This window comes from Eubalaena glacialis, chromosome 17, assembly GCF_028564815.1.
Source record: "Eubalaena glacialis isolate mEubGla1 chromosome 17, mEubGla1.1.hap2.+ XY, whole genome shotgun sequence".
NCBI lineage: Eukaryota > Metazoa > Chordata > Mammalia > Artiodactyla > Balaenidae > Eubalaena > Eubalaena glacialis.
In genome coordinates, this window is record NC_083732.1 from 30390735 (window position 1) to 30411750 (window position 21016).

At 35.2% G+C, this 21016-nt stretch overlaps 1 protein-coding gene across 1 annotated transcript in view; it reads left to right on the forward strand.

The window, feature by feature from the left end:
• Positions 1 to 19758, forward strand: part of CPNE3 (copine 3) — a 43932-nt gene extending 24174 nt beyond the window's left edge. The window contains exons 8-16 of the mRNA XM_061172280.1: positions 1838 to 1936; positions 4550 to 4636; positions 5338 to 5397; positions 5943 to 6076; positions 10153 to 10207; positions 10290 to 10341; positions 13085 to 13218; positions 14734 to 14970; positions 16563 to 19758. Coding sequence (XP_061028263.1) covers positions 1838 to 1936; positions 4550 to 4636; positions 5338 to 5397; positions 5943 to 6076; positions 10153 to 10207; positions 10290 to 10341; positions 13085 to 13218; positions 14734 to 14970; positions 16563 to 16673 — 969 coding nt within the window. The 3' untranslated portion in view covers positions 16674 to 19758. The remainder of the gene's footprint in view (positions 1 to 1837; positions 1937 to 4549; positions 4637 to 5337; positions 5398 to 5942; positions 6077 to 10152; positions 10208 to 10289; positions 10342 to 13084; positions 13219 to 14733; positions 14971 to 16562) is intronic.
• The last annotated feature ends 1258 nt before the right edge of the window (positions 19759 to 21016 follow it).

Consider the following 21016-nt stretch of genomic DNA (forward strand, 5'->3'; position numbering starts at 1 on the left):
CATTTGCCTTTAATGAGGCAACAGTGAACTTTTCTTATATATTTATTGTAGTGAGTTATTGGGAATTACATTTTAAAAATGTTTTTACACTCCCTGAAGTTTCGGACAGTCTAAACATGAATAGTTTTAGCTCCTCCATAAGCTTTGTTTAAATAAAATCTTGGCCTTATCAAAGCTTGATCTTGTTGTCTTAGGTATAAATTGGAGTTTCCTGAGTGCAAGTCTAAAATGTAACATTCTGTTTTCCATAATAAAAAAAAAAGACTCTTAAAAATGAAATTATTAAAATATTAAGATTGTTTTGACTTTTTCTTAATTTTAGTTCCTCTAGAAAAAATTATTAAGGTCATTAATTTTCTTTTCTGTCAGATAAAGGACTTTTGGTTTAAAAACTGAGTATCGGATATGTAGGGCAAGAGTTAGCGGGTCAGAATTGGTCAGTGACTGAAGTGCTGGGAACAAATAAAAACCCTTACTGTTGCTCCAAATCGCAGTTCTAGACCTTGTTTGTTTTTATTTATTGATTGTTTGATTTTTAGTCTTCCTGAATAATAATGAAAATATAAGGGGTGAAAGACTTCCTGTTATGATAAACACTCAATTCACCTCTTAGAGAACTGAGAAGAAAATAAATCACTTTGCTAGGTGAATATATATAAATCCTGAGCATTTTAGCTTGGTGATTAATATAACTTTGTAAAGGATTATAGCAGGATGGAAGATTGGCATAGGGTAGATGCAAATTGCTTCTCAGTTACAGGCTTTTATTTTAAATTATAGGCTCTAGAAGGATTCAAAAGTTTCCTTGGTACAGATTGACTTAGTTGGTTACCACACAAGATATGTCATCTTCTAAGACTATTTAATTCTTCTCCTACCTGACAAGCTCAGTAGATAGTGTGTGCAATGCATGCAATAAATGTTTGCAGAAAGAAATGTTTGAAATTACAAAGCACTATAAAAACATCGGTTATTTATGATCACAGTGAACACCTCTGTTTGCTAAGAGTTCACACCACCTTATTTTCTCATTGCAATGAATATTCAGGTATTCTTGTGAATATTTACTCTTTGGCTACATCTGTCAACCTGGTGCAAAACTACATGGAAATCAAATACCCTCAGCTCTCTTCTGTCTGCTTCAAGAAAGAGCGAGCCTTTAATGAGAGCCATAGCCAAGATTCCTGTCTTACATGGAAATAAAATAATTATGACCCAGTATAGATACTTCCTCAGTGGATTAAAAACTGTTTTCCTGGAATTTTCCTTTTCATTGTGAGAGTTGTGATCCTCAGAATGATGCAAATCTGACTTCATCATATCTAACTCCTAATAGAAGCCTAACCTCACCAAATTGCAGCTAATGAAATACGTTTTCCATAGTTACTAATCATCTAGAATTTAATTATACAATTTTTAGCTGCCTAGGATACTGACTTCCTTTCTTCCTCCAGATAGTTAGTGGCTTTTAGCCATTGTAAAATGATAACAAGGTAAAAAGCAGATGAGAAAGAAGGTCTAATTCCATTTTGACTTTATCAGCACTTGTAAAGGGCATGTACAGGAACTGGAAACTGCTTAATGTGGAATTTGAACAGTATTTGTGTTTTTCATCTGCCTGTGATGTGTCCTAGAACCCCATTCCAAGAATAGCGAGTGTTTCAAAGTGTTTCAGTATTGTTCCTCTAGGAAGTTAATTCCTACTTCTCCAAGTAGGACTGTATGTTAAACATTTTCACTAATTTTAATTAAAAGTACACTTCTTGGTAAGTCCCATTTATTGCAGCCAATACTTTTAAACAAAATTATATTGATTTTTATATATACTTACTTCTAGGTAGAGTGTTATGATTATGACAATGATGGGTCCCATGATCTCATTGGAACATTTCAAACCACCATGACAAAACTGAAAGAAGCCTCCAGAAATTCACCTGTAAGTTGCATCCTTGTCATTTGCATATACCTTATAGTTTGGCCCTGTATTTATTCATTTTTTCTCTTGGCATAGAAAATAGTTTTCCATGCTTTTACTCTATATTATGTAATGCTCTGAAGTCTGTGGATCTTATTTAGTAGTTGCATGATCCAAAATTCTTACTTGGGATGAGTTTTCATTTATGTTTAGAGGTTTGGTTTCCTTTGTCTTCAGACAATTTATATGGTTTGATTGAAAATCCTTTGTTTTAAAGATCTTGACATTTCATTGGTCACAATAATTAATATCTACACTAGACAAATACCTGGACTTGAATTGGGTTCATTTATTCTCCTTTTGGACATTTTACAAATTGGCTTTTACATTCTGCCTGTCGCTTTCCTCTCTGACTCGTCCTCGCCCAAGGGAAGGATAAAAGCATAGTTACGCTATTTCAAATTATGTAATATTAAGCTGCCATCTAATGGTACTAATTTTGTTAGGATCATTTGTCTACCTTAACTACGTTCTGTTTATTAATCATCCCCACATATTTCTAAGATTGTTTCTTGAAACTTTTCTGTCTGTAAGGCAAAGTGCCTAAAAACTATTGCAGAGTGTTGTTTCCCTCTTATTTACCTTTCTAGTTTGAATGAGATAAGTTGTTTATTCCCTTTATAGCTTACTTAGAATAATATGAAATGTTTATTACCTGCTTAGAGACCTGAATAATGCTCCTGTATATAGCATTTGCTTCTGAAAATCTAAACATGAGGTTTAAAAGGTAAGAGATTATGGTCAGGTGGGAAGGCCTTTTTTACGAAGTCATGTAGGTGAGGTGACCCAAAAGAGGATACTGACAGTTTTAGATCAAAACTTAAATACTAAATGAATAAATAAACCTTATTAGCTGTTTGATTTAAATAATTGGGAAAAATGAGTTTTGAACAAACGTAGTGGGACTAGAATTTTCAGTAGGTCATGTAGAGATCTCTAGTCCTGTCCCTACACCCTGGTCACAAAGCCCAGATACTAGAAATAACAGAAGTGCTTGTGTGAAGTAAGGAAGGCTTTCAAATCACACTCAATGGTTTAAATGCAGAGATTCAATTGGGTTAACAGTTTGAATTAAAACAACAGCAAAATTCAGCTGTAAAGATTCTATTTAAAGATTTTTTTTTATTTTTAAAGGCAGAAATAATGGAAAATAATGAAAATCTGAACATTTAAAATAAAGCAAGCTACCTAAAAGAACTAAATATGAAGAGTGATCTGGATTGTTGTTTCACTGGTTTCAGTTTGTTGTTATTTTCCAGAACCAGTCAGTGACCTGTTTTTAGAAGATAATGAACCAACAGCTAACTGTATAATACTTTATGGGGCATGTAAAGTTCTCCTAAGTCCAGCTAACTTGATCTTTCCCTCCCGCATGACAGAATGAAGCTTTTAATATTGCTGTAGTGACAAGGTTTACCCACTCTTGTTCTTCAAAGGCAGGACTTTGTCTTATCAACTCTGTGTTCTCAGTGCCTAGAACAGTGCCTGCCACTTGGGTAGACACTGTAAAAATGTGAATAAATGAGGTGAAGTAATACAGCTTTTTACCAATAACAATTCTGTTTAGGGCATTTCTGCATCTCTAATATTCAATAATTAATATGTATGATAAAGGCTGAGACTCTGGCAAGATCCTGAACTATCAAGGAATTTTTTTAACATCATTTTGTTTTGTATCATTGTATCAAAAGTATTTTTAAATGTTTGAGTCTTCGAAAATTAGTAATACCTCTGTCCAAAGTATATAAGTTGCTTTCTGTTAACCAGAAGAGGTGACTTATCCAGTATTCATTGAGTATCTCTTATTATTAGGCAAGGCAGTGAGAATTTGAAGGTATAACTTGGAAGTGATTATACCCTAGCTATGGAAAAAAATTAATGAAATGAAATAATTGACAACAATACCAAGTATGTAACTAAATTTTATGTGGTTGTAGAAGTTTAATGAGATAGATGGAGATCAGAGAAGACTAGAACAGGAGTTGATGTTATAGAGGAGGATGACTTTAGCCAAGCCCTACAGAGGGATAAGTGGGTAGGAGGTGGAAAGGAAGATGATCTGTTTGGGGGAAGAAACTATACTGAGAAGATGTAAGATACTAGATCTACTTCTATACATAGTCCCAGTGGAAAGAGATGATCTTTGCTGCATATTTTACCATAGAGTTGGGCTTCATATATTTCTGTTTTCTGATGGTTGGTTTTTTCTTTTCTAAGCAGTGTATTTTTGTACTTTGTGTGGGTAACAGCTAGAAGTAATGTTTTATTTACTTTATTATAAAGAAAAAAGGTTATTACTTGGAGCATTTGTAAGGAAATGATCTACAGAGGCAAAATTTATACTTAGGAACTATTTTAAAAGGTACACAATTTTAGAAGTGCTTTTTGGAAATATCACTGATAAATATTTCATATATACGACATAGTATGCAGTTGTTTCAGTGTTGTGTTTTGTAACAGACCTACATCAGTAGGTGGTTTGATTCCAAGAGAAAAAAGTCATTCATTTAAATTTACATTGGCATTTCTTATATCACTAGTAATAATGAACATTTTTGTCTTTTCTTCCTACAGGTTGAATTTGAATGCATAAATGAAAAAAAGAGGCAAAAGAAGAAAAGCTACAAGAATTCAGGTGTTATCAGTGTGAAACAGTGTGAGGTCAGTTTCTCTTGACCACTTATAGTGTAATGAGATCACATTTCGAGTTCTTCTAAATGAACAGTTTGTTTGGACAGTTGAAAATTACATGAGCAACTGGGCACCTTTAGGCAAAAGAAGAGAATAGGAAATAGTAGAGAAATCTTCCAAGTAACTTTGCTTCCAAGGTTTGACAACTTTTTAGCAAAGGACAAAGAATATCAAAGTTTTTCATTATCTTAGGAAATATAAGGCACCATTGGCATTTTTCCATCACATTAGTGGAAATGGCTTGACTTAGTGCATCTATCCTGGTCATTATTTCAAGATGAGATGTTATGAGTGAAGGGAAAAAAATCCAAGAGATTTCTTATAAACAAGTGGGAGTTTTTGTTTTTGTTTTTAATCTTGCTTATTATACTTATTAAAGCTCTCAACATATTAGACTCATTACTAGTTTCTTAAAACTTACTGTAAGTGTATTTCATCTTTGGCCATTAATATTCTAATCTTCACATTGCTATAATTATCTTGAAGTAAAATCTTACAGATTCATGACATGTAGGGGCAGGGTGCCTTAAATTCAAATGCAGGGGTGTTTTCCATATGTTTATATCATATGCTGTTCAGTTTATAGATGGTTAAAAATATATGCCAGAGAGCTATTTGCTTTTCTTATATAGTAGGAGAGTTTTAATTTTAAGTTTACTATTTGTTTTTAGATTACAGTGGAATGTACATTCCTTGACTATATCATGGGAGGATGTCAACTGAATTTTACTGTGAGTAACACACTGAATTTTTCACAATAGGGCTGTAACATGTGATTTTTTTTCCCTCCATTTTGCAGTGTTCTTTCTTTCACTGCCAAATTGACTTTGTGATGAAATTTATACAATCTGTTGTGTATGGTCTCCTCAGAGAGTTTGTCTAGATTCACCCTGAAGCTTTTGGCCTTCTTAAATATTTTCTCCTGCAAGAAAGCAGATATGTACAAATCAGTGATTATCCTGCAGTAATTTAAATAATAAAAAGCAGTAATCAAACAAACATACAAAAAAAACAAGCCCTATGCCTAAAGCCATGGATGTAATAATCCATGATTTAAGACATCTAGAAAAATAGGGGTAGCAGGTTGCTTCATGCTGCGGCTTTAATTATTTGTCTCTGGAAATACCCATAGGCTCAGGCATTTGTTAGGAAATGGCAGTAGCAGGCTCTGGGATGAATGTTTCTGTCTCAAAATTCAATGTTTGTGTTTTCCTGGACATCAAGCAAGGGTGTCCCTACCTTCATCTCAGTAAGGGCTGCAATTGTTATTTGGCAGGTGGGAGTGGACTTCACTGGCTCCAATGGTGATCCAAGGTCTCCCGACTCCCTTCATTACATCAGCCCCAATGGTGTTAATGAGTATTTGACTGCAATCTGGTCTGTGGGACTGGTCATTCAAGATTATGATGTGTGAGTATGACTCCAACACATAACTCCCCAGAAAGGGCAGTTTCTGTATCGTCTGGTGGTTCTCTGATGTAGTTGATGGGATAAGGGTGCTGGGGAGGAATAGCTTTCTCCCTAAAATTTCTCTTGTCTTATCTTTTCTATTTTTCCCTTTGTGACAGTCTTAGTTAGTGTTTACCTTTGACCTCTAATCTCTGGCTGTGATTAGTTATAATGTATTATATATAGCTTGCTTCTTTAACAGCTGACTGAAGCTGGCAAGGCTTTTGTTTCTTTGATCTGGTTTCCTTGGGTTTTACTCATTTGGGATAGGTTATCTGTGTAATTGAAGTCCAGAAGACACATTTTGTAAACACTCATAGATGCTATTTCTTAACATGTCTATTTCCTTGGCAGTCATTGTCAAATTATTTTCTTAATGGTGATTTTCAACAAGTGTTGAAGGATAACTTGACATAATTGCTATAAAATACTTTGAATAGATTCTCAATGGATAGATTTTGACTAGATTTAAATAGGTCCTCTTGAAGGTTTAGTAAACAACAGGAAAAAAATCCACATTATTAATTTTTTGTTCTCAATCTGTTAGGGCACAGTAAAAATTTTCACTTGTATTTGCCTATTATTTTATGATAAAAGCCCTTACATATTTGATGGAGCTTTTCATTAATTTGTTATGACATTTAAAGCAATGAAATTTTCAGGCAAACGCAAACAAGTCTAAAGCAGGGGTAGCAGTTTCAGTATCAGCCTAATAGAATTTAAGACAAAATTCATTAAATATAATTTAAAAATTACTTTATAGGACACTTTGTTATATAATCCAAAATGAAAATATAATGGTGGACATGTTTAGTAACAGACTATCAAAATATTTCAATTGAAAATAGCTAGAAATATAATAAAAATTTCAAAGTAACACAGTTGTAATGGGATTTAGATAAAAAGTAGAAAATTTACAGGGTTACTTTCTCAGACTGCTTCCTGGAAGGTAAAACAAAAGGTTAACTAAAAAAAGTTTACCACATGGAAATTAAAAAAACTCTTAAGTAGTTCTTAGATCAAAGAGGAAATCAAAGTGTAATAATAGACTCTCTAGCAATAAAGGGTAATGAGGCGACTGGACATGGTCCTGTCTTTATAGAGGAAAATTTCTGGCTTTATGTGTTTTATTTTTAAACAAGAATTGAATATAAAATGAACTAGCTTTTCAACAAAATAAAATTAAAGAATAGGAAGAAAAATATAGCTATAGCAATAGTAGGCGATTCCATATACATGTTAGCTATTATGTGTCAGAGAAAATTTTAAATCCTTTCTATATGATATTCATCAAATCCTCATACTTAGTTGTGAGATAGGTGCAGTTATCATCTTCATTTTACAGGTGAGAAAACTGAGGCATAGGTGATAAAGTAACTTGTCCAGGGTCACTCAGCTGGTAACTGGCAGAGACAGGACTGAACCTGGGCTGTCTGGCTCCAGAGACATGCCCTCACAACTCTGCTGTGCTGTGCTTCCTCCAAACACACAAAATAATGACTTGGAAAGTCACCAAATTAATAAGTTAAATGAAGAGATGATTCTTTGCAAGTTCAGCAAAGCTTAGGCAAACCTTTGGCAACACTGACCCCCCAAGAAAAAGAGAAAACGTGTAGAATATTAGTTATGAGACAGAGATCATAAGCATAAATTCAGAAAAAAATTAAAAATTATGTTAATGTTGTGTAAAAGCTTATGCTATTTCATTGGAAAATGTAGGTTAAAGGATGATTTTTTTTTTAGAAAGCTGTAAATTACCAAATTTGACTCAAAGAAGCAGAGAACCTGTATAGACCAGGAACCGTGGAAGGAATGGAGTGGCTGGTCAAAGAGCCTCTCCTCACGAAGGCACCGGCCAAGACAACCTTCATACATAAATTCTACCAAACCTATGAGGAATGAATTCAAACCTGAGAGAATCAAGTGAAAAATATTAGAAAGTGTGAAAGTTTAAAAGGTGGTCAGATACAACATAAAATAAAAAATCAACAATTTTTCACTAACCAGCAAAAACCAAATGAAGAAATTATAGTGGATAAAAGATCACAATTCATAATACAATAAAAAATGAGAATGAATTTAGTAAAAGGTCTAGGATCTTTAGTGAGGAAGAACTACAGAATTGTACTGAGGGACAAAGAAGGAAACTTGTTTAAATGGAAAGATATACCACGATTCTAGATAGGCAGATGTCACAGTGATGTAAAATATAACATTTCTCTCTATATTAGTCAGTTTTAATCAGAATTGCAGTGGAACCCTGACAAAATGATTCTTAAAATTTTCTAGAGGGTAAAATGAATCAGAATAGTCAAGAAGTTTTTCAGGGAAAAAGAATGAAGGGGAATTTGTTCTAGCAGGTACTAAAACTTATTTTAAAGCTATATATATATATATAATTTAATTTAATTTAATTTTTTAGTGGTTTATAACATTATATAAGTTTCATATATACAGTATTATGTATTAATCGAGTATGGAACTAGTACATGACCAGTAAAAACAAGTAAGCAGTCTTGAAATAGACCCAAAAGTGTATGTGAATTTAGTGTATGATAGAGATGGCATTTTGGGGGAAAGGGGTTGTAACAGCTGTCAAACTGGACAGGAACTGGATTTGGATCCCTGACTCATGCCTGTGTATGTTAGGATACTATTCTGTATAGACTATAGACAAAATTGCTGAAATGGCTACCCCAGAACAAAGTGGTTTTGACAAAATAGAGGTTTATGTCTCTTTCATGTTGCATCTCTAGAAGTAAGTAGTTCAGGACTGAGAGGGCAGTTCTGCCGCTTATAGCTTCCACCCTGGGTCCGAGGCAGCTGCTGTGATTCTCATCCTCTCTAGCCAGTGGGAAGAGGACCAAGGAACTGAGAATGCATGTGCTTTCCCTTTTAGAGTGTGATTGAGAAGTGGCTGACAAATCACTCTACTCACATCTCCGGCCACCTAACCACTGCCAGCCCAGAGAAGCTAGAGTACAGCTAGTGTGGTTGCCAGTAGCCCAGGGGATCCATAATTAAAAAGGAAGAGAATGGATACTGGTGTAGAGTGGCAGTTTCTGCTTCATATCCTACTCCAGATGAATTTCAAGTTTAACATCAAAAACAAAGCTTGGAAGTTCTAGGATAAAATATATGTGAATTGTTTATAATCTTGCAGTGAGGACAGCCTTTAAGCAAGACAGAGAAGGCAAAAATCATGAAAGAATTTTTATGTGTTCACATTTATTAATATTAATAACTAAAAAAGGGAAGATATTTTAAACAAATTTAAAGACAGACTATCGACCGGGAAAAATATCATGACATATAAGATATAGGTTCTATCCTCAATGCAAAAAGAACCATTAAGAATTAATATAAAAAAGAATATCCCTAGTAGAAAAATTAGTGTAATCATTACAATGTTTTATAATGGCAAGACATAGGGTGTCTATCAGTTGGGGGAGAATATCTATACAGTGGAATACTTAACAGCCATTCACATGATGTTATATATTCTGGTCCATAATTGTCTCTAAATGCTTGGGCCAAATATTCATACACTTTGCTGCAGAAATGTGAGAGTTTTACAATGTTTGGCATTTGTACCATGTTTCTGTGGCCAAATGTATGAATATTCATATTAAGCGACAAAAATAAAGGCTATAAATAACTTCATGTCAGTTGAGGTCAGGTTTTGCTGCCAAATGAGTGTTTTTGTAAACAAATGAAAAAACTTGTGCTTTTTAAAACTTTATGGATTTATTTATATATTTATTTAGTTAAATGATAAACAGTGTATAAATAAAAAAGTGTATGTTATAAAATATTAATATAAAGTCCATTTTAATAAGTATAGAGAGACATTTTTCTCCTTCAATGCACAGAAAAATATTTAGAATGAGAGTTGCCAAATATTAACATTGGTTCTAATCTTTGTTTTATTTTTATATTTTTCTAAGATTTCAAATTTTTAGAAAATAAGCTCATATTGGTTTTATTATGAATAAAGATAAAAATGACCTTTTGCGTTTTTCAAATTTTCTTTTCAGTGATAAGATGTTTCCAGCTTTTGGTTTTGGAGCTCAGATCCCACCTCAGTGGCAGGTAAGAGGAACTCTCATTGTGAAGCTTTGCCTCCTAGCAAAGCAAAACAAGCCTCATCAGTCCTTCTTTCATCTTTTGACAGGTTTCTCATGAATTTCCAATAAACTTTAATCCATCCAATCCCAACTGTAATGGTAAGTTAAAAATAAACATGAATTTTTAAACTGAAAAAAGTTACTCACATTTCCTCTCTGGGTTTCTTTTTGTGACATATTGAATTTTCTATCATGTAAAGTAGTAGAATTTTACACCAAGTTGGTGGTTAGTATGGTAATGATGATAATGCAAATCACTATGATGATGATGAAGATCGCAGGCTAAATTCTTCTACCTTAAGAGTTTTACTAGAACAAAAGATTCTCAATCTTGAGGGTAGATCCATAAGAATATGCATATTATTTTCACATATAAGTTGATTTTAAAATAAACCTTCAATGGAAACAGGTCATTCAGTATACAGATGCTTTTCTCAGATTAGCAGTTAACTCTCTTTGAAGAGAAAGTGTCTAGCATCAAATTACTTGTTACACAGGGTTCTGTAAGGAGATGGGGTGGGCTAAAGAAATACAGAACTAAGCTCTAAGAGTGGCTTTCCTTTGTGTGGAAAACAGGGACAGGCATTTCTTTCATTTCACTTTTCTGTTTATCCCTCAAATATTCCAGTGCCTCTTCCTTTTTGCCACATTGAGCAATCAACCTAAAATGCCAAATCTCCCACAAAATTATGTAAGACTGAACAGTTTGGAGAGGAAAAGAGGTAGGGGCAGAGGCATAAAATTGTAGACAATAAGCTAATTTTCTGCAAAGGGTCCTTTTAACAATTATAAAACAGGGGAGAGTGTTCTTTCCTTCCCTTCCTAAATAATATTCATAAAGTAGAAGAGCATGACCATTTTGTTGGGAGTAGTTTGTATTAGGATTTTCTCCTTTTTTCTGAAACTCTTTTCTTGTACTAATTCAGTGTTCTTTAATGCACTTTCAGTGGCTGGTTGTGACCTTTTGTATCCCTAGGCATATGAAACTGGGAATATTTTTCTTTTCAAGAAATGTGCTTCATGCTTATGATGAAATTGGAACAATTTTTGGAATTTGTTGTAATTAGATTTTATTTATTGCAAGTAAATATGGATAACATACCATGGAATAATTCATTTTAGAAGTTCATTTACTCTGTGAGTAACATGAGCCCATCTTTGGGCTGCCACCCAAAGCTGCCACAGCTTTTCTGCTTTTGGTTTAGTCTGGAAAAAATAATTAATTTGATGTTAGACAGAGGAAATACTACACAGAAAAAATACAGCCTTATTTTAAGACAAGGAAGTTTAATCCCCTTTTCCTAATTAATCATCGACCTTAGCTGCCCAGAAAGAACATGTCTAACTTGTTCCTTTGATGCAGTGGAAAGATTTTAGCATAATTTAGTTTTAGTTGAGGAATGGAAGGCAATTGATGTTTATGAAGAAATTTAATTAACAGTTTTGTATATCTTCAGATTGAAAAGCAAGCTAGATGATAGAAATGGAAGAAAATATTACTATTGCTGTGGTTATGGGTTCAATTTTTCTATAGCATATATCATTACAGTAAGATCCTGCTGCTGGCCTATGTTAATATTATTTTTGTAACTACTGGACCGACTAACCTCTAGTTCCAGCCTCACCTTATGCATGTAAAATCACCTCTACGTATGAATTAGTTACATTCTCAAAGGTTGTTCATAAGACCACTTATTCCTAAACTCAAAGTGCCTAAGAGGAGTTTATTGGCAAGTGGAGAGACTTGGTCTTGTGAAGCTTTTAAACCAAGTATATGCTTTTCCTCCTTATTGATCTATGTCCTGCTGGACATTTGGTAAGCAAGAGACCTGTTTTGGTTTACATTAAAAGTCTTTTAAGATTTTCTTGTTAATCTTAGCAAAGCACTGTTGGGAATTTCTAGGATTTCTGGTCTCTTACCTACATCCCAGACACTGTTGTGTATTAGGGGCAGATTCATCAGCAGTGCTTTAATCAGGAATGCCATTCAACTTTTGGTAAGTTGTGCTATTGTAATCAACAGTCTCTAAATCTCAGTAACTTGTAATGACAATAATTTATTTCTTGCTCACTTTACAAATCACTTGATGCTTGGCTAGACTGCTGCGCTACTCTGTTTCTACTCATTCTGGGTCTCAGGCTGTCTGGGATATGCTGTTCCCATGGCAGAGGGAAAAAGCAAGAGAGCTGGCAAAAACAGGCCGTGATTTTTAAAACATCTGCTTAGACATGGATGTCATATCCATTCATATGCACTGGACAAAGCTAGTCAAATGGGCCTGCCCAGTCTTCCATTACATAATACCCAGCAGGCCTAAGGTGCACCCCATAAATAAATGCTTTAGTGTTTCTGCAACAAAATGTGATAAATAACCTGGAAGTGAATATTTGCAATTAATATAGTCTACTATACCATGCTTAACCTTATATGATATTTTTGTAGAACCTCTGGTCATATATGCAAAAGTTTTTCCATTTTATCAGTTACTTTTTCTTGTCATCAGTTGTATGCTGCAGCATCTTTTGTATGCTTCTTTTTCCATCAGAGTCTTATACCCAAAACATATCAAAATTAAGCAATATAACAACCCTACTTTAGACTAATGAATAATTTGGCTGAGGTGAAAACAAATGCCTTCTACTGGAGGAGAGTAAAGTTTATAGGGTTTTTTTGTGATAGAGCATAGCTATGGAGTTTTGTAATACTATATACCTTAGAGAACTCCTGAATATAGAACTTTTGACTGTTTAAAGCACTGTATGTTGGTATATAAATTAGCCAGTATGGTGAATAGTAAACAAATTATGCTTGAGAATTTTTAATCCTGCTTTTCTTGTCTAGGAATTCAAGGCATTATAGAGGCATATCGGATCTGCCTTCCTCAGATAAAACTCTATGGACCAACTAATTTTTCTCCAATCATAAATCATGTGGCCAGGTTTGCTGCTGCAGCCACACAACAACAGACAGCTTCTGTAAGTGCCCTGTCGCCAGGGGGCAGGAAGAATGTGGATTGGTTGTTGTTCCCAGAGCCATTTTTCTGTTTATTTGATCTGCTGAGATACAAAGACAGGGCATGAAGCAATGATATGTCATCCTTGGTTTGGGAGTAACATCTGTTGTTAAATTAGTGATCATTAAGAACAAGACAACAACAAAACAACCTGTATACTTATAAGTTTTTTCTCTGTCTTTTGAAATAATTTTCTCAGGTAGGTTCTCAAAAAATTTTTTTGTGAAGTAGCCTTAGCAAGTTTAGGCTTCAGGAGACCTACCACTTCAGTTGCTGTTGCAAAATTACTTACCATACTAAAGAAGTTTGAATTAGAGAGTCATTACCTTTTGGACCCTGGATACCAAACCCCACTCAGCTTCAGTATCCTCAGAAATAAGGGATAAGTACCTCAGGCAGTTGTTGAAAGAGTGAGAGAAGATAATTCATATAAAGTGCACAGTGCCTGAGTCAGAGTAAACACTCAGCACATGATAGCTACTATTATAAATCTTATTTCCATTTTAGACTTAAATGGCCCAAAGGATGGAGTACAACTTTATGTAACATTTTACCACTCTCTAAAATGATGTATCAGAGATGATGGGATTGAGAAAAGATTTCCCCACCTTGAACCATATCCATTTTTAAAAAAGTATGTTTTAGTTTGATGAACGATTCTACTTCCTCCATATTTGATCTTTTAAGAATGGAGTTGCCACTTGCTCCCTTGATAGGTACTTTGACATATTCAGTACTTCAGTTAAATCAAAATGTTTCAGTGCTAACTGAAAGTTTAATCTCTGACATGTAGGTGTCTTGCTTCTGTGTATTTATGCCAGCCCTCTTTTGTGGTCTGTTGCACTTTTAATGAAACTACAGTTTTGGTATCAGTTAATTTCCTTGTCATCAGAGAATCTTAGAATATTTCATATAGATGGTATCCTGGGTAGAGACTGACAAGGAAAATGAGCAAGAAAGAGACTAAATGACTTATCAGGCTGGAGATGTCATTAACCATTGCTTTTTTTTTTTAACATCTTTATTGGAGTATAATTGCTTTACAGTGTTGTGTTAGTTTCTGCTGTATAACAAAATGAATCAGCTATATGCATACGTATATCCTCATATCCCCTCCCTCTTGCATCTCCCTCCCACCCTCCTTATCCCACCCCTCTAGGTGGTCACAAAGCACTGAGCTGATCTCCCTGTGCCATGCAGCTGCTTCCCACTAGCTATCTATTTTACATTTGGTAGTGTATATATGTCAGTGCTATTCTCTCACTTCGTCCCAGCTTACCCTTTCCCCTCCCCGTGTCCTCAAGTCCATTCTCTACATCTTTCCTGTCCTTCCCCTAGGTTCATCAGAACCATTTTTTTTTTTTTTTTTAGTTTCCATATGTATGTGTTAGCATATGGTATTTGTTAGAGTCTAACCATTGCTTTTATTGTTGGGGAGCTCGGCTGGCTCAGCGGACATAATTGTCTTTCTTGGCAGCAATATTTTGTGCTCTTAATCATTACTGATGGCGTGATCACAGACCTTGATGAGACCAGACAAGCTATCGTTAACGCTGCCAAGCTGCCTATGTCCATCATCATTGTCGGAGTTGGAGGTGCTGACTTTGGTGCCATGGAGTTTCTGGATGGCGATGGCGGAAGTCTCCGCTCTCCGTCGGGCGAGGTAGCCATCAGGGATATTGTCCAGTTTGTGCCTTTCAGACAGTTCCAGAATGTGAGTACCACTCCTCCCTACTCTTCATGCACTCTAAGGTGTTTGAACACAGACCTTTGCCGGTCCATAACCAGGCAGTTGAGTAGGTGTCTGGGGTTAGAGTGTGTGAATTTTCCATTTTAAGAGCCTTGATTAAATTTGGCAGGTTTTTTTCAGGTTGTATACTTGTGTGCTTCTTGCAGTCCATGTGATAAATTGTTTAAAAAGATGTTGTTGTGAATGTTTTAGAATATATTTTATCTTTACCTGTGTAATAACAGAAAAACTCTATGCAAGTATATGATGAATTTACCAAACTAGGAGTTGATTTGATGAAAATTGTAAGCAGTAAACTGTTTTACCCAGTTTAATGGTAACATCTTGTAAAACTATAGGTCCAGAATCCTAACCAGGATACTGACTTTGATACAGTCAAGGTCCATTATAGCAGGCTCCCTCATGTAGCCCCTTTATAACCACACCCACTTCCTTCCCACCTTCATTCCCTCCTTAACCCCTGGCAACCACTAATCTGTTCTCCATTTCTATATGTTTGTCATTTCAACAATGTTATATAAATGGAATCATACAGTATATAACCTTGACACTGGCTTTTTTTCACTCAGCTTTATTCTCTGAGAGTCTTCCCAGTTGTTAAATGTATTCCTTTTTGTTGCTAAGTAGTATTCCATGGTGTGGGTGTACCAGTTTGTTTAACCATTCACCCAATGAAGGACATCTTCAATTGTTTCCAGTTCTCATCTATCACATACAAAGGCTGCTGTAAACATTCGTGTACAGGCTGTGTGAACATAAGTTTTTATTTCTCTGGGATAAATACCCTGAAGTGCAGTTGCTGGGTTGTATAGTTGTTGCATTTTAGTTGTTAAAGAAACTGCTGAACTTTTCTGGCACAGTTATGTCATTTTACATTCCCACCAACCAATGTATGAGTGGGGGTGGGTGTGGGGAATGAGGTGGGTGTGTATTAAAAAGGTGGTAATGTTAGGGATCTTTGTGATGATGAAACAGTTCTGTATCTTGATTGTGATGGTAGTTACACAGATCTACCCAGATGATAAAATTACATAGAACTACACATGTGAGCACATACACACACACACACACAAATGAGTGCTTGTAAAACTGGTGAAATCTGAATAAGTTCTGTGAACTATACCAATGTTGGTTTCCTGGTTTTGATATTGTACTAAAGTTATATAAGATGTTATCTTTGGAGGAAACTGGGTGATAGGTACGTGGGACCTTTCTGTACTATTTTTGCAACTTCCTATGAATCTGTAATTATTTCAAAATAAAAAGTTAAAAAAATTAATACCAAGTGAATGAAAGGCCCACATTTAAAAGTTAAAGAGCAAAAAAATTATCATTAAATGCCAAAATGCAGGCACCAAAAAAGTACTTGATAAATGTTCATGAGCATACTCAAGCATTCTTAAGTAACATTGGTTTATTCCATGTTTCATGGACAGTACCTGAGACAAGATACAAGCTGGGAATTGGGAACTAACTGCTTTTTCCTAGTCTTTTATCAAAATGCCAGTAAAAATTTGGTCGCTAATAAAATTGCTTTGATTTTATTTTTTCACAAGGCTCCAAAAGAAGCGCTTGCTCAATGTGTCTTGGCGGAGATCCCCCAGCAGGTGGTAGGCTACTTCAACACATACAAACTCCTTCCTCCCAAGAACCCGGCTACGAAATGAAAGGAGCTCTGGTCGCCTGAGCAGAAAGAAGTCGTTTGTGCTGTGTGGAGCAATGGATTTCTCTCTGACCCCACATCATGAATCTGTCATTTTACATGCTTCTCACGAACCCCAGCATTTATGATGCAAACCTAGTTCTCTATGGATTATGTCTATTTAAAGCATTCTTTTTTACTTTTTTTGGAGGAAAGTGCTAACTTAATCTTTGCCCAGTCAATTCAGTGATTGCTAGTGATTTACAGTAATTGCAGTGAGGCTATTTGGATTAGAAACTGGTGTGAGAAAAGCGGATTTTCTTCTTGTGGTTGTTTACTTTCATATGACGAAAATGCTGTTTTTGAATGTTTGTAAATAAGAAAGAGTGGAAAATTGTTGGAATGATGCGATTTACAGGTTGCTGTGCTTTGCTCTAGGCAATATATGTTTTATAAGCCAATGTCCATGCCTGACGACAAGAGCTTCTTAAATTAGATGATATTGAATTTGTTTCTAGAACTATACTTAGTGCTATTCCATGGGATAAAACTACCTTTACTTGTGCCTGAATTTTGCTGCAATTTAGACATGCACAGTTCAAAACAGCACGCATCCTCATAGAACTTCATGAAAAGTACCGAATGAGAAGGGAAGGCACATATTCAGTTCTTAAAATTGTACAATCAACAAGTAAAAGGAACCTCATGTAAGTAAGCCATTTTTATTTGTCTTCCTAGATCTTTCATTTTCATTATTGAATACCATAAACATGGTCAGATTTGACCTTTTCATTGATTGTATGTAACACTCAGGATTCTATATCTGCATTGATGATAGGTAGCCCTAGATTCAACATTATTAGATTATTTTAATTGGAGTTCGTTAAAATGGTTAGGACTGGTTTATCCAGGAAAATTATAAGGACGAAACATATAAGGGGAAATTCAGCATTCTACTTCCTTTTAATCAATGAAAGACTTTACTTATTAAAAAAGACAGTGTTTATACTTTCCTTGTTAAGGTCCCATATATTGATTTGTACATTTGTGTAGATTCATTTAGATATTCTCTTTTTTTTTTAAGCAACATTTTTAGTCTGATTTTTTTAAACTCATGATAGTGGTTATTAATCAAAATCATATTTTACATTTTAATAATGTGCTATTTCATAAATCCAGAATATATTGTATTAAGCCTAAAACCTGTTATAACTTTAAAAAAGATCCAACTGCTGCATAGGATAGAGTGGACTTTATATGCTTTTTTTTTTAGTAGAATTTTTTTCCTGATTTTTACCCTTTAGAACATAATACTTCGCAAACATTACCTTTTCAGAATAGATTCAGTAACGTTTAATTGAGGAGCTGTGTGCCAAGTACTATGCATATCTGTGTATTGGCCAGTCATCTTGAACAATTTAACATTGAGAATTACGTGTTTATTGTGGATCTGTAAATGGATGCACCCTAAGCCTATCAGTCTTACTGAAAACTTGCACCACAGCTCAGGTCTCTTGTTCCCTGAAATGTCTGAAGCAAGTGAGCTCTCAGCCACGAACAGCTTTTGGCTTCTCAGAAACTGCTCATTGCCAAGGTCAGGCTGAGAGGGGATCTGCTCGCCACAGTGGTTGCTTAGCCCAGGTGAGCAGTTAACAATTTCCCACTTAGCTAGCTCTCCTCTGGATATGTGTTGTTAACCTGAAGGTACCTAACTAGTAGTCTGTTGCTCTATAGTATGTCTCATTAGTTGACAAGTCATCTTGACATCAGTTAGGGGAGAAAAAAACTGATGATTCTTCCAATAGTTCGGAGCCTTTGTTGTCTAAGATGTCCTAATTTCATTTCTCTTTGTGTGCTTGGAAACAGCATATATATGTTACAGTGGTTTTCAGAATTTTTTTTTTTAAACACATGAAGCCTTTAAAAGAAACAATTTACATATGTTCTCAATGTATAGTAAAACAGAAGTAGCGGTTTTCTGTTTGAAGCTGGGGCAGGGTCCACAGCCCCACTCACTGGGCCTCCTCCTCACTCTCCTTAACCAGATCCTGGCAGCACCTGAGTCACCTGCACAGGACACCTGGAACCACTGGTCATGAGCATTCATTGTTTTTATTGGCCAAATAACAGTACTTCTGTCACCACTGTCAAATTGATTTGGTCTTCATAATTTTATATTCTGATTTTAACCAGAATTGTTCCCTTTTGAAAATTAATTTTGTATTATGCATTCTTGATTTGGTTCATCAGTAGATGCTATTATTCATAAGACCTGTGATTCCAGCAAATTAGAGTAATTGATACCTTTTTGCAGTTTCGAATAAAAGCATTTATAATTTCTAAATTATTTTATAAAATTCTTATAGTTTCAACATTTTACCTCATCACATGCTGATATAGTATTGTTTTATATTAAAATAGTCCTTTTCCCTATTGTGCCACCATTCATGCAAGTGCCATTAGTTCTTAAAATGCATTTAAAGAAAAAATAACCAAGTTTACTTTCACACTTCGTATAAACAGATATATTACAAACATATATTAGGGTGACAGTGCCATGGATAGATGTAATATTTCTGACATCTGCCTGTACTGAGAAAATAGCAATTAGCATGGTCATGTCACCTTGTGCTTAGAATTGAAAATTTTAAGATCATAAAAATTTAAAGTCAGATCAGGGATTTACAACTATCCGTTTTGGTAGTGCCTTAGGCAGCCTTTCCAGAGTAAATTCAGGGCCGTGTTGCTGCCTCTACCTTATTTGACATACTTTGCCTTTTTCATTTTGTAAATTTTCTGGAAAGTCATCTTCAGTAAATTTCTCCTAGTTTCTTTATGTGTGTGATTGATAGTCGTGGAAGTGACACATAAGGTTAGCTAGAAGCTTGGTTGAGATCTCGAGAGACTATTTTGTGCTTTTATGGATCTCATACTTGATAATAAATGTATAGTTACTAATATATGAATTGATGTTAAATGTATCTTGCATCTGAATTTCCTTTGGATAAAATTATTTCGTGGTGTGAGACAATAGTGCCTTGTTTTCATTTTTATTCTTTCTCTAAATGTTATTCATTGAAAAGTTAGAAATAAAGTTAGTATTTTAATCAGCCTGTATTCCGTATTTTACTGAATTAAACAGTTTGGAGGGATTTTATTATTTTATGGGATGTATTCACTTAAAAGATATTGAATGCATTCAAGATACTTTTCAGGGTGCAGAGGAACCAAGGGAAAGGTTCTCAGCTTAACTAGAGTGGCCGGAGAATTATGGTGCTCACATTTTATCAGTTGTGTTAAGCAGGACAGTATATTCACCTAACTTTTTAAAAAGTTGCTACTATTATGTTGCAGTCATTGAGCAAGGTCTTGGGGTTACAGTGGTGACCTAGGCAGCCAAAGTTGCCACCTTCATAGAAATAAAGGATTGGAGGAGAGAGAAAACATTAAATGAGTAATTGAGAGACATGAGATTAGTGTGTGATATAACATATTGTAGGGGGGGAGACCTGAACCATCTAGCTGTCAAGGAGCTAGAGGATATGCTGAAAGATAAGACCTTTCTTGAGGATGTGCTGAAAGATAAGACCTGAAAGTTCACTGGATAAAGAAAGTTTAAAGCATTTATGAACTATGGCATTGAATGTTTCAGGAATGGAAAGAATTTAAGTTTGCTGGAATACAAAGTGCGAGAGGGAAAGTGGTGAGAGAAGAGTGGAGAGATGAGGTGGAGTGATGGGTGGATTTTACATCCTGTGAGGGCCTCTGGGGCATACAGGGAGTTCATACTTAGGCTAAAAGTAATGGAATGCCACTGAATGGACTTAGCAAAGGACTGATGTGATCAGAGTTGTGTTTTTGAAAAACTGGAGGGCCTTACATTTTAGGGCAGATAGGAGGGACCCTGTTGCCAAAGTTGCGTGGCCAAAATGGCTTTGTCTTGGTGAAACCCTGATGAGGGATTTGGTGGTGGTCACCTTATGGCAGAGACTCAGCTGTTTGGTTACACACTTGCTAAGTTCTGTTTCTAGGTTGGTTTCTGAATGCTGGGCTTTTCCTGCCACAACCCTGCCTCCACATCAAATCACCTGTTAGCCCCATATCATCAATTCCTTAATGGTTCCAAGGCTGGCTCACACCTAATGATGACACAGGTCTGCAGGATTGCCAAACCCTTGCTTGTAGCAAGACCATCACCCTTGTCATTTGTCACTAAGCATGGCTGTGTTCGGCCGAATTCTCCAGACTACTCACAGCAGGTTGTATTGTCCTTGGAGAATTATACTTTGTCTTGGCTATTGATTCTCTTCTTTCTAAAAGGAAATGATCAGTGAGGCAAATATTACAAGCAGAATTGTGACTTCTTAC